At 34.9% G+C, this 12,924-nt stretch overlaps 1 protein-coding gene across 3 annotated transcripts in view; it reads left to right on the plus strand.

Moving 5' to 3' along the window:
* The window catches only part of CCNYL1 (cyclin Y like 1), a 33,743-nt gene that overhangs the window by 1,483 nt on the left and 19,336 nt on the right, over positions 1–12,924 (plus strand). For all 3 annotated transcript variants that reach the window (XM_006921396.3, XM_025039512.1, XM_015596595.2), the window contains exons 2-3: positions 8,632–8,706; positions 10,316–10,350. In XM_006921396.3, coding sequence (XP_006921458.1) covers positions 8,632–8,706; positions 10,316–10,350 — 110 coding nt within the window. The remainder of the gene's footprint in view (positions 1–8,631; positions 8,707–10,315; positions 10,351–12,924) is intronic.

Raw genomic sequence — 12,924 nt, forward strand, 5'->3', positions numbered from 1 at the left:
GCGGGGGAGGGGACGCTTGGGAGGGGAGAGGGAGAAGAGAGAGAGGAAATGTTTGACTTAAAATAATTCTCGGCAACAGCGTGGCTGAGGACTGTTTCCTTTGAAGTAGAAAACGTTCTACAGTAAAGATGATGAGGCCCCGTTGGTCCATTGGATTTAAGTACCAGATATTTCATTATTTTATAGAGGAAATGTCTTATAGCTCTTATTCTATTTAAACTTTACTTGAGCTCTTAATTTCTTTAACAGTTAGAATAATTAAGCCTGTAAATTCACCCAGATGATGGATGTAGCTTTGTAGCTGAGAAGTACTCCCTTTTCAGAATATTCAAATATTGTGAAAAAAGTGAACAAATTATGTGAATTAATTGTACCTTTAAACACAAAGCAAGTAAGTATTTATGAAAATTTCTGCTCTACTTGGTGCTGTAAGGTAAGCCTCAGTGATTTTACAAACTAGTTGGTAGATGGGTAGTGTTGGATGAGAGACCAAAATTGGACCTTTATATAGTTCTTTTAAGATTTACAACACATTTTCAATATATCTCAGTTTGGCCCTTTTAACTACAAATAAAGCCTGTATATAGTTTTCCGGAAATCTGAAATGACTGTAACACAGCTACTGAACAGAAATGACTGTAACACAGCTACTGAACAGAAGAGGCTGATGTGGAGGTGATGTATATGCGAAATTCAGTTTCCGGAGTACTAAAAAGCTCTTAACAATGCATCTTGTATTTTATAATTTACCCATAAAGTAGGCCTATCTTAAGTCTTGAACATTTCTGTTCAAAGTTATTGAACACAACTCAGAAGCAGCATTTATCTCTCCATCCTATGTTTATAGATTTATTATGTTGGAGAAAAGTAAAAGTCATAAAAGAGGATACATTTACCAGGTAAACAAGTTGATATATTTTAAAGAGTTTGTTCTGGTGACCTCTGATGGAAGCCGAGAATGCCCTGGACAGAGTTGGTAAGAGGGCAGGTCAGGTAACAGTGGTTAAGCATAGGACTATGATGAGGAGTGTTAAGTCAGAAAAGTTGATAAAAACAGAGTTCACGAGTACAGGATTTACCATTTTATGTTTAACATGATAGTTAAAATTTCATTTCAATTTGTCTTTAAATGTTTTTGGCATTCAATAAAGTGATATGAGAAACTTCAATTTCAGTGTTTGCCTATGATTACGTTTCCATAGAAACAAGGTCAGAACACCAAATATAAAGTACAGGCACATTGAAAGTTTGCTTTTAATGTCTTTATTTCAGACAATTTTATATTAGTTTCCCTGGAAACTAAGAAAGACCTACTTACATGTAAAACATTTTGGCTTTTCTACAGTGGAGAATTGAATTATTTGGTTATTTAAACAAAATCATACATGAATGGTCTCTGCCTTGTTCTCCTGAAACAGAACATTGATTTCTTCAAGCCATTTCAAAGAGATATTCCTAAGAATCCGTATAGATTTCAGATAGACTTAAAATGGTTTTTTTACTACCTCGCCTATCTTTATTTATCTAGCAGTATATCTGATATAACTGATGGTAGTATCAGTAAGAAAAAATGACACTAAAGTCCTGTTATCCAATTTCATTATTACTCTTCAACTTTTCATACAGCCTTTTATGTTCTGACCTTAATGAGCTTTGCTGATTTGCTGGCTAAAGGTGCTCTTTCAATTGACCCCTTCCTCCCCTCCCCCTGAGGAGTGAGTAGTGAAAGAATTGGCATTATTGGGGGAAAACCCAATATCTGAGCAATTGATCTATCCTCTTTCCAGTAGCTATTTACCTCCCCCTTTTTTTTTTTTTGCTTTTTTTGGTGACGATATCAATAAGCATTTCATGTAAAAGATTTAGAAAATACAGAAAGTCATTTACTACTTATGCTCAGAATATCCAGAACTTTTATTAATATTTTGATGTTGATTCTTTCTGAACCTTTTGTAGGCATATAAACATAATAATTTATTTTACAAAAATGATGTCATTCTTTATGTGCATCTTTGTAATAAAGTAATGACAAAGCTCCTCAAACTGTGCTTGACACCTAGAGAGTGCTCCAGGATGTATTTGCATGCAATTACATGGAGCTCTACTGCATGCCTTTTAATAACTGTTTAACATACCATCAAATAGAATATCATTCATTCACCCACTCTTTATGATTGGGCATCTTTTAAAGTGAAACCATACACAATCCCATTATAATGCTTTATTCTGGGGACACAAATAAAAACAGATGCATTGTACCTCCCTGTAGATCAGATGATATACTTTCTTATAACGATTAGAATGTTATTTTGTAGTTAAGGTATTTTAACGTTAAATGTTCTTATCCCAAATTAAAGTTACCATTGGTTTTTCATTGAACATTAGAGCTCTTTTAGGTTTTTGTGGTTCTTGGTAGCCTGTCTTGTGTCCTTAATTCTGAATAACTCAGTACTCTAAGTGATCAGAAGGTAATGTTGTCTTAGGCAACAAATCAAATGACAGCATTAGATGAAATCTTAGAAGATATGGGGAATTAGGAGAAACTTAACTGGTTCGGGGTACACTGAAACATGTTTACTGAGCACCATTCCAGATGCAGGACAGTGGTATACAAGACAAAGTCCCTTCCCTAACTCATGTCCTTACATTCTAGAGGATCCTGGGGCAGACTACACATGAACAGTCTAGAAAGCCAGGTAATGATGGGCTAGGAAGAAAGTAAAAGAGGGTAATGGACTGAGGAGGAGGACAGTTTTACCTGGGCGGTTAAAGACATGGCTCTCTTTAAGTGACACTGAGCAGTCCTAAAAATGAGAGGGAGCCATGTGAGGATGTGGAAGAGGCTTCCATACAGAGTTCACTGAGTGCAGGCAAAAGACAGACATAGGGATGGCTGCAGCAGAGTGAAAGGGATGCCAGGAGAAATATGGTGAATTAAGACCTTATATGCCTAGTGGGCTTTGACAAAAAGTAGGACTTATAGTTTAGTCATAATAGGAAACCATTGTAGGATTATATGCAGGGAAATGATGTTAATTCTTGAAAGAAAAAACAAAAAAGAGAAGCTACTGTGTGAGAATAGATTGTAATGCAGGCAAGGGTAGAAGTAAGGAAACCGGGTAGAAGGCGGGTAGAAGGCAGTAGTTCAGATGAGAGCCAGTAGTGGCTTCAATAAAAACAAAGGTCTAAAATAGGCTGACTTAAAGAAATTAAGTGAATCTATAAGTAGGAACAAGATATGAATGAACAAGATATGAAATTAAGTGAATCTATAAGTAGTCACAGAAAAAATATAGATTAAATATGTCTTCACGTATAAGTGAAATGCAAAATTAAACTACACTGTAGTATGTCTCCATTTGGGAGAAAAATCCATGACCTTGACAGTGCCTTCTTTGGTAAGGCTGTGAAGAAACAGTTACCTTTATATATTGCTGATGGAAATGCAAAATGGATCAACCTCATGAAGGGGGGACGTTGGCATAATCTCACAACAATGCAAATGCATTAATCAAATCCTTTGAGGAATTTATCCTGAAGACATACCCCACAAGTATGAAACCACATATTCACAAAGTTTTTGTTGCATTATTTAAAAAAAAATATTGGAAATAACTCATGGCCAGTAAAGGACATAAAATAAACTGGTACATCTACACAATGGAGAATTATAGAGCAGTAAAAAAATAAGAGTCCTCTTTACTGCTATGAAGTGATCTCCAGGATAAGTTACATGAAAAAAGCAAGGAGAGGACATATAGTATTCTACATGACAGAAGCAGGGGAAATATGTTTTTTCTTTTTAAAAAAATGGGAGAGATTCTTGCTAATTTTTAGACTATTATCCCTTTCCTTTTAGTGGGTTGCCAAAGCACATACTTGCTTAAGATGATATTTTTGATTGTGGGTAATGAGTGGACATTTCATACACTTTCCAATGAAATGCGTAATGTCACTTTCTGTTTTTGAGTTAATTTGTGAAAGCTGTTTTGTCATTTATTGTGCTTTATAGAATATACACTACTCTTGTATTTCATTTGATCCTCAATGTTTTGAGTTAGGTAGCATAGGAATATGTCTGTTTTACATAGAAACAGAATTTATAGAATTACCCATTATGTAATAGCAACTTTTAGATTACTATGTTTTTTCTCACTCCCTTTTTTTAGTATATTAAGATAAGCTTTAGGGTTAAAACAGTAATGCTGCATAATGTGAAATGAAATTAAGGTAAATAGCAACCCAAAAGATGTTCTTAAAAGTCCAAGAAACTGAGCAAAGTACTTTTTAGAAATATATAAAAGGTATACTTCACTGTATGACATGTCACATCTTAGTCATAGTCATTAAAACACGGATTGAGGATTAAAATAAGGCAAAACTGAGAACCAAGGAGGAGGCAGCTGTTGAAGTGGATTGAAAGCCAGGGTTAGGATTGTCAGAGGCTAGAAAAGCGGATGCGAGGCTCATGTGAGCAGTGGGGGTTGCGAAGGTGGGGAGTGGGGTGGACACAGGAGCGTGCCCTCTGGTGAGACAGGCCAGCTCAAGACCTTCAGGTAGGAATTACCTGACCTTGGTGGGGGGGGAGGCGGGGCGAGGTATGGAGAAGTGTGAACTCTTACATGTTTGTATTTTGGGCCGTAAAACTAATACAATGTATTAGTTTTAGTAAATGCAGGAAGCCTTAATAAACAGGTGCCCAGCAGTTGGCCCAGAAACTGCTGATATTTCTATTTAATTGGAATATATTGAAATTAATATGTTGAAATCAATGTCTTTCTGAAGAAGGCTGGTTCTGTTAGATAATTTCTTGGTCACCACCCTCTCCCCTTCACATTTTGACGAGGAAGAATCATTTATTGAGAGTTAACAATGGCATTTTAACACTTTTAGCCTTTAGTACTGCATTTCGTTTGTTCTAAATTGCTTATATTTTCACATCTGTGCAATTGAGATGGATCTTAGAACTGATAGAATCTTAAATTCGAGAAAAGTAGTATTCAATATCAGCAGTGTTTTACAGATTTCTTCTTAGGAATATTTGCATTAAGACTCCTAGAGTTTAATTTTTTTAAGTCATACTTTTCCTACATCAACCTATCATGCTGTCAAGTTAAGTTGTAATTTAAATTGATAGTACAAAAGTGATGGGACTTAACATGCAATATTAATCATAACCCCTAATCATGAGCTCAAGAATATTTCTCCTAAATTTAAAAAAGATAACATTCTTGGAGGTTTCTAAAGAAATATTTTTTGGAAGGATTCACTTATAAGATGAACAGTAATTTCCTGACATCTCTCTAAATCACTTTGTGCATGCATGCATGTGTGCGTGTTAGAGGGGTGGTAATGCTTTGTTTAATAGTTCGCAGTCTTTTGTGATAATGAAAATAGTGTAGTACGATTTATCATTGTCTCTTTAGGCTCTTGGGAAAACAGTTAAAGGACATAGCAGAAATACTAAGTGTATATGTGAATTTGCTGTCTAATGGCTTAAATATCCATTCTATAAAATAATGATGCAGTACATAGCAAAAAGTTCAAGTTACATAGAAAATCGTTGTGGGCTATAAACAGAACATTATGAAAGCCTCATGCAAATTGACAACATTAGGGCCCTAGTGGTTACAATACATAAACTACATACAAATGATAGGCAACTCATAGAGGTGGAAATAGCACTGTTAACTGTGGGAAAATAGTCAAACTGTGTAATCAGAGAAATGCAAATTAGAGACACTGAGGTTCCTCATTCACATCAGTAAGTATCTTTTCAAGTATCCAAAGCTGGAGGCGGGGGTGGGGGGATGGATAGAAGCTAAAATAGTATGATGGGTAGCATTATACACTAATAGGCCCCCACCTTTTTTAGAAAGCAACTTAGTATACTTTGAGCCATGAAAACGATCTAACTTTTTGGTCTAGTTATCTTATTTTGGAGCTCTTTCCTAAGGAAATAAATTATCAAAAAAACACTATACACATGAAGATTTTCCTAACAGAATAGAACTTTGCAAGTACCTAAACTCCAACAATAGGAGATTGGCTACGTAAAGTATAGGAGTAATACTTGATTGGCCATTATGTATCCATGAAACAGTACATATGCTGCAGTGGAGCGTAGATCACTAGATAGTTACAAAATAGGACATAAATTATACACTGATTAGAGTTTTCTTTTTAAAAAAAGTATAAGAAAAAAACTAATAGTAATGATAGTAATGGTTGTGAGTTTATGGGTAATTTTTAAACAAAGCATTATTTTGGCTCTTGCAAATTTCTGTTCACATTTATTACAGGAATGAGCAAGCGACTTTTACATATTCCCACCTTTAGTGTGATCATTGATACTGTTGATTAGGTCTCTTTCAGTTGTAAATTAAACAAACTATCTCAAAATTAAAAATTTTTTTTAAAGTATTGTCTTTAATATAAGGAGAGTTCACAGAGTAAAATTCAAGGTACTCTTTGAAAGCATTTTCAGAAATTAAATGATCTCAGAACTTGTCTTGGTTCTGCTCTCCTGTGTTGATCTTTCTTGAAAAGGCTTTTCCTTCAGGATGGCAAAGGTGAGTGAGCCTCTGTAGCTCCAGACTATCCAAGGGTGCTTGAGTACAACTGTGCCTTTCTCTTGTGGTTCTTGCGTCATCCCAGGGCAGATTGATTGGGCGTGTGGCCACCTTGAAGGTAGGGTAAGCAGGGAGTCCCAGCTTTTTTCTTGTCACTTAGGCTAATTTTGCTTTTTTCCCCCTGCATGTTGTCTTTTCTTTTTATCCCAGCCTTCTTGATTTTTGTATTTAGATTCATAGTAGCACATCTTGGTTTGGGGCAGATAGGGAGGGAGGGAGGAAGGAAAGGAGGGAGAGATGGTGAGAGACAGTATACCTACTTCTTTGATACTGGTACTTAATTTTCCTGGACTCCCATTGAAAACTTTTAATTAAACTTTATCGTGCCATAGGTACTGATACATAATATGGCTACTTTTGCTTATTTTTCAGATTCAAACGTGTTATATTTGCTTTCTTTTTAGTAGGAAGTAGTCTTGAATCCTTTCAGGAGCCCGAGGTTTGAAGCAGCTGTGAAAGTCTCTGCCTGTCACTTTGTGCACAACTGAATTAATTTTTCTAAATAGCTAATGTCTCATTTTTCAAATATGTGGGGAAAAAACCTTTAAATAATTTTATGGCTCTTTTACATAAAAATGTTGAAAAGAATAGTTTTTCCAAAAGCAGTTTAATAAACTTGAAATTCAGTGAAGGAATTTCCTTGAAGAACAAAGCAATTGGTTTAGCTATATAAATTTCCAGTGCTGGCAATACCATTAAAATGGATGGTTCAGATTCCTGTTAAACCAGGAAGTCCCAAGTATGTTTGTGCAAGATTCTAACTGTATTACTTATAGGAAAAAAAGGATTCTAGGTATATAAATTTGTGAAATGCTGAGTTAGACAGTATTCACTACTAGACTGACTAGTTTTTAACATATCAGTGTGCATTTTTATTCTCTAAGAACCAGGGGTATAATCTATTTAGATTTGACCACCAAACACCCTTTAAAAAAATAGAACCGTTATTTGTGGTTTGGGAAATACTGCCTTAACCATTACTCTATCAGGATCTTGGTCCACTTTCTTACAAGATTGGTTAAGCAGTTTGAGATGGACATTGCTGAGGAGTATTATAAGGTTTTTTGTTTGTTTGTTTGTTTTAATTACAACTTTATTATTCCATATGGTGGCAACCTTTGTCCTATGAAAATTCAAACCCGTTTTGTATTCTTGCCTAAATAGACTATCCTGCTTTAGTGCAAGGTGGACTGCAGGCTGGCCTACCTTTACATAGATACAGCCAATTTTTTTTTGTAAACAACCCTATGATCAGCTCCAGAAAGTATTCTTATTGAAGCCCCAAATTAATCATATGTCATGGCAGGAAGAAATGAGAGTTTAGCTTTGAAAATTGAAGGCAAAAGTTAAAAATCACTATCATGAAAGTGTTCCTATAGATTAGAACATCGAACTTTTATGCCGTCCTTTTAAACCTGCCATGATGAACAGCTCCCAAATAAACCACAGCTAACTAAATAAATTCATTTGTTAAGTGGAATTAGAATTAGCCTAAATGTCTAAAGAACATTTGCCAAAAAAACAAACAAAGAAACAAAAAACACCTCACTTGTTTTGGACATATTTGATATATTAGCTGGTATCTGATAGTAATGAGCCACAGCATAACTTGCTTCTTGAGACTGTTCCTGGAATGTGTTAGTAATACCAGCACAATGGAGGAGGGTAACTATATTCCTAATTGATAAGTAAGAGAGGGAAAGGACATATATGATTCATCTAAAAGTTTTCCTAGATTATTTAGGTACAAGTTTAAAAAAAAAAAAAAGTCTAAGACATAGCCTGGCTTTATTCCACACATATGGAGAAATTCTACAATTTTGCACTTTCCCAGTAGAATTTTTATATTGTTGCCTTTACTCAAATTGGCTTGTTATTGTTCCTAAAAATTCTTCCCAAAACTGTTAAAAGTGTTTAAAATTAAAATTGATTATTTTAAAGATCATGTACTTTTCTACTCAACTAAATTATCACACCTTTTTTTCTTTTTCCTATATAGACTTAGCTTTGGAATCCAACCCTTCTGACCACCCAAGGGCAAGCACAATTTTCCTGAGCAAATCTCAAACAGATGGTAAGACAGTATTTTTTTCCTCTGAGAAAAAGACTGAAAACTGTTTTTGTTTTGTGTATTTAGAAAGTATTTATTATAACCCATACATTGGTTTAAATGTTTCACTTTCTCATGTATCCACTTGTCTTATTTTAACATGTGATGATACACTTTGCTTTGTCACCGTTTTAGCTAGAACAGGTAGATTGTTAAACACTTTGCCACCTCTGTCAACTTAGTCAGCTGGCCACATGATTTAGATGTGGTCTGTTTCTACAAACTACTGTGTCCTTTTCCTCTTGCTCCAAAGAGCACACATTTTAAGGATGAATAATAGGATTTAGGTCACAGTTAGGTTTTCGTTTGAACAAATCAAAAAAATAAGTTTATATATGAGGGTTGAATTTGTGATTTTGGCCGCATTTTACATAGTGCTCAACCAAATGATCCTGTCTGCATCCAGATTTATGCTCCAACCTAATGTAGTGCTGTGCTAGGGTACATCAGAGCAAACATGCCCTATGGAGTTTCCCAGAAAGTAACCTCAGCGTATGAAACTAGTGTGAATTTCCTGTGTTCTGCTTGTTTTAGGATAAGAATCGGAACTGTAGGATTTTAACATCCCTGCTTACCTGCTTATTTTCCTTAGTGTTATGTTAAGTTTACTTGCTTAAAAAGCCATACATGACCAAATTTTCCAGTTGATTATGACCACAGGAATACAAGAAGCGAGGGTTCCATGAAGTAATGTAACACAATAAAAAAACAGGAGTTTCTAATCTGCGTTTTCATTGCGTGTGTACTTTTCCTGTCTTAAGCCAATCATTTTTGGTTAGGATTGCTGTATTTCCTAGTTTCTTCCAGAGCCATGGGCTGTTCACACGTAGAAAGAGAGTGGAGACAGTAAAAGAAAAACCACCCCAACCCCTTTCTCTTCAGTCGTAAAAAATGCGTGCCTATGATGCTCATCCTGCATTAAAAGTGCAGCCCCAGACCCTCTTTGGAGCTTTTATTCTCTTCTGGCCTTTGTTAGAGCAAAGTGATTGTGTTTGCTTGTATATGTGTTCAGTTAGGTTAGCACACTCACTTTCAAATTTAAATTTAAGATAGGTTACTTTCCAATTGAATAAAGAGCCTTTTGTTTTTTAAGAAGACATTTTAGTTGATTACCAGTAAGTGGTTCAGGATGCTTCCAGAAATGTAGGTACATCTAGTCTTAGAGCTGTCAAATGTTAGATCCTGATAATTCAAATAAGCTGGGTGTAAATGTGGAATATGAAGCTACTACTGAGTAGTGGCTCAGATGTGGAACAGGGAAACTTTATTTGCTCAGTTTCTCACCTGGCCTAATTTGCTTTGTCCTTTTCTCTGGTACATGGAGAGTCTTTCATTTGTACCTAATATAGACTATTTGTTAGGTCAGAAAGTAAAGCTAAGTTTTTACATTTTACTTTATGGGAATTATCTTGCCAGATGATTTAAATTATAAATTTTGTTGGAAATTATTTAAAAATGAAATAGAATTTTGTCTCGTTTTGTATGTTGGTAATCCATCACATAATTAGTAACTACTTTTATTTTTCTATGGCATTTGTATCAGAATTGATCAGTTAATTTTTTTTATTCTCAGTGCGAGAAAAGAGGAAGAGCAACCATTTAAACCATGTAAGTAAACAGTTGAAAAGTTAAGAAATTAATAGTTTGAATTAAAAATATGTCTGCCATGATTTCTAAAAAATATAATGGACTCAGTACCATTAGACTGGACCTGTTTTTGTAGATTTTTCTGAATCTCTTCTGTTTTCCTCATGAGCAAATGTACATAGTCAGGAAAGTCATTGTCTTAGTAATGCCCATTTTTTAAAGATTCTGACAGTTAAATTTCAATAACATGGTTGTGGTATAAAGATCTGCCTTAATTTTTAAATCTTATTTAGTAACAAAAGTATAACAGCTAAGTTAATTTTTAGCTATTGATTTCCTGTCATAGCAGGTGCAAGCTTAGCTGCCTCATTTCACTGTGGACTTATTTCCCTCCCTCTGTTCCTTCAGCATGTATCATGGTTGTTATTAAATCAAAATGAATGTTTACATTATAATTACTATGCAAATATTGTTCCTTGCCATATCGTTCTCTGGCTGTGCTTCTTCCTTGTACATCCTTCATTCTTTTTCTTAAATATTACTGAAATCTGAGTGCTTCTGCACTTCTCCAGGACGATCCCTCCTTTCTAGCCAACATGATTGCACATAGCCATATGCAGTAAGTAAGTAGGCTGGTCTCCCAGCTTTCAAAAAATATTTTTGGTACCTAACTAGTAATTTGACAGAGAAAGATAGCTCTCAGGAATACTACATTTATGCTGTCTTAATACCTAGTAATTCTTCAGTTTTGCATGTGTAGAATTAATTTCCTGACTGTATTCACTTGTCTGTTTTCTAATAGCTATTTTTTCCCCCAAATGTAACATTTGTCACATGCCTGTCAAAAATATTTTCCGTCTACTAAACACATCTGTTCCATTTTTTTCTTGGAAACAATATTCCTCAGCCTGTTGTTATCCTACTTCAGTACAGACTGAAGGTTTTCCCTAGGCCTGCTCTGTGTCGTTTTCCTGTCATATCTCTTCAAAGTCATAACTGCTCTGAGATCTCACATAACTGCTCTCTTGTGTTGGATCCTCTATGTCCTAGATTCTATGTTTCCCTCTGTCTCGTACTCCCTTGTTTTACTGGAGCACATTTCCCTAGGAAAGGGTAAATGGGCAGACTTTTTTAGAGATCTAGCCATTCTGAAATGCCTCCTATTTGATAAAGTATAGAATTCTAGGTTGAAACTAATTTTTGCAGTTCTGAAGACATTTCTGCTATTTTCTCATTTATAGTGTTCTCTTAAATCTGTTGCCGTTGTATGATGCATTTGTACAGTACCAATTTTAGTCATCCCCCTACCCTCATCCCTTCCTGCTCTGGAAACTTTTGGTACCTTCTCTATCCCTGGGATTCAGAAATTTCAAAATATGGTTTGGTATGGATCTTTTCATTCTATTGAGGTCATTAAGTCTGCAGATCTTTCAGAGAACGTTTTTTGATTATTTGATATTTTTTCTGTTTCTTCTTTTTTCTAGTATTCCCGTTATTTAGATGTTGGAACTTTTAGATCAGTATTCTTGCACAGATCTCTTAATTTGTTTCATCCTTTTATTTTCCATTTTGTCTTTTTTTAATTCTTGGTGAGTTCCTTGACTTTATGCACCAACCCTTCTGTTGAACAGTTTGTTTTGTTTATCTTATTTTTAATTTATAGAGTTCTCTTAAATTCTGTCATTCTTTTTTTTATAGCATTTGATTCTTTCACCAATGCAATTTCTTGTCTTTCTGAAAAAAATTTTTTTTTAATTTTCATTTGCTCCTGAATTTTATCACTCCCATTAATTTTCTTCCTGTTTCGATCTCTCTCACTCATTGGTTATTGGCTTCCCCCAAATGTGTGGAGGTTCCTGGCTATCTCTTAAGATATAATTGGAAGCACCAGGAACAAGCAGAGTTTTTGTTAACTGACAGGCCTCTAAATTCTGAGCCTGCCTTGGGTTCTGTAAGACAGACTGGCTTTTTTTTCCTGTTCTGGCTGCTCCGTTGGAACCAAGATTGTGCTTTCTCTGTTCTCTCGTGTCAGTTACTACTCTATCTAGACTTTAGCTTTTAAACCTTAAAAATCACCTGCTGTTTATCTTGTATTGTGTATAAACTTTTTAAAATGTCTTTAATTCTAGTAAGATATCTCTGAAAGGAAGAGGAGAAGAAATAGATTTGTGGTCACTCCACAATGTTTAACTTAGAACCTAAAATTAAAGTGTAAATCAAAGTGTAAAGTTTTAATTGAATACAATTAATGATATTCAGAGAATATTTTTTGGTTATACCTGTAATTAGCATGTTATACTTATCTACTAAGGCCTTGATTAAGAATCCTATTCAAACTGTGCACCCTGACATACCGTCCTATTAATGTGCAACATAGAGGGTGCAGTTTTTATAAATGCATAAAGTGTTAGAAATTTTTAAGTCAATTTAAAGTCATTAATTCTTAATGTCCAAACTTATGAAAAAGTAAAGAGAAAAAAGCAAACTTCAGCTTCATTTTTTAATGGGTTAAAATGAGGCAATAGGCATAATGGGTGGGGGGCAGGATTTCAGCAGATACTTAACCTTTGATGGTAAGGTTTTGGTTGTGACTTT

The sequence above is a fragment of the Pteropus alecto genome, unplaced genomic scaffold (assembly GCF_000325575.1).
Source record: "Pteropus alecto unplaced genomic scaffold, ASM32557v1 scaffold3, whole genome shotgun sequence".
Taxonomy (NCBI): domain Eukaryota; kingdom Metazoa; phylum Chordata; class Mammalia; order Chiroptera; family Pteropodidae; genus Pteropus; species Pteropus alecto.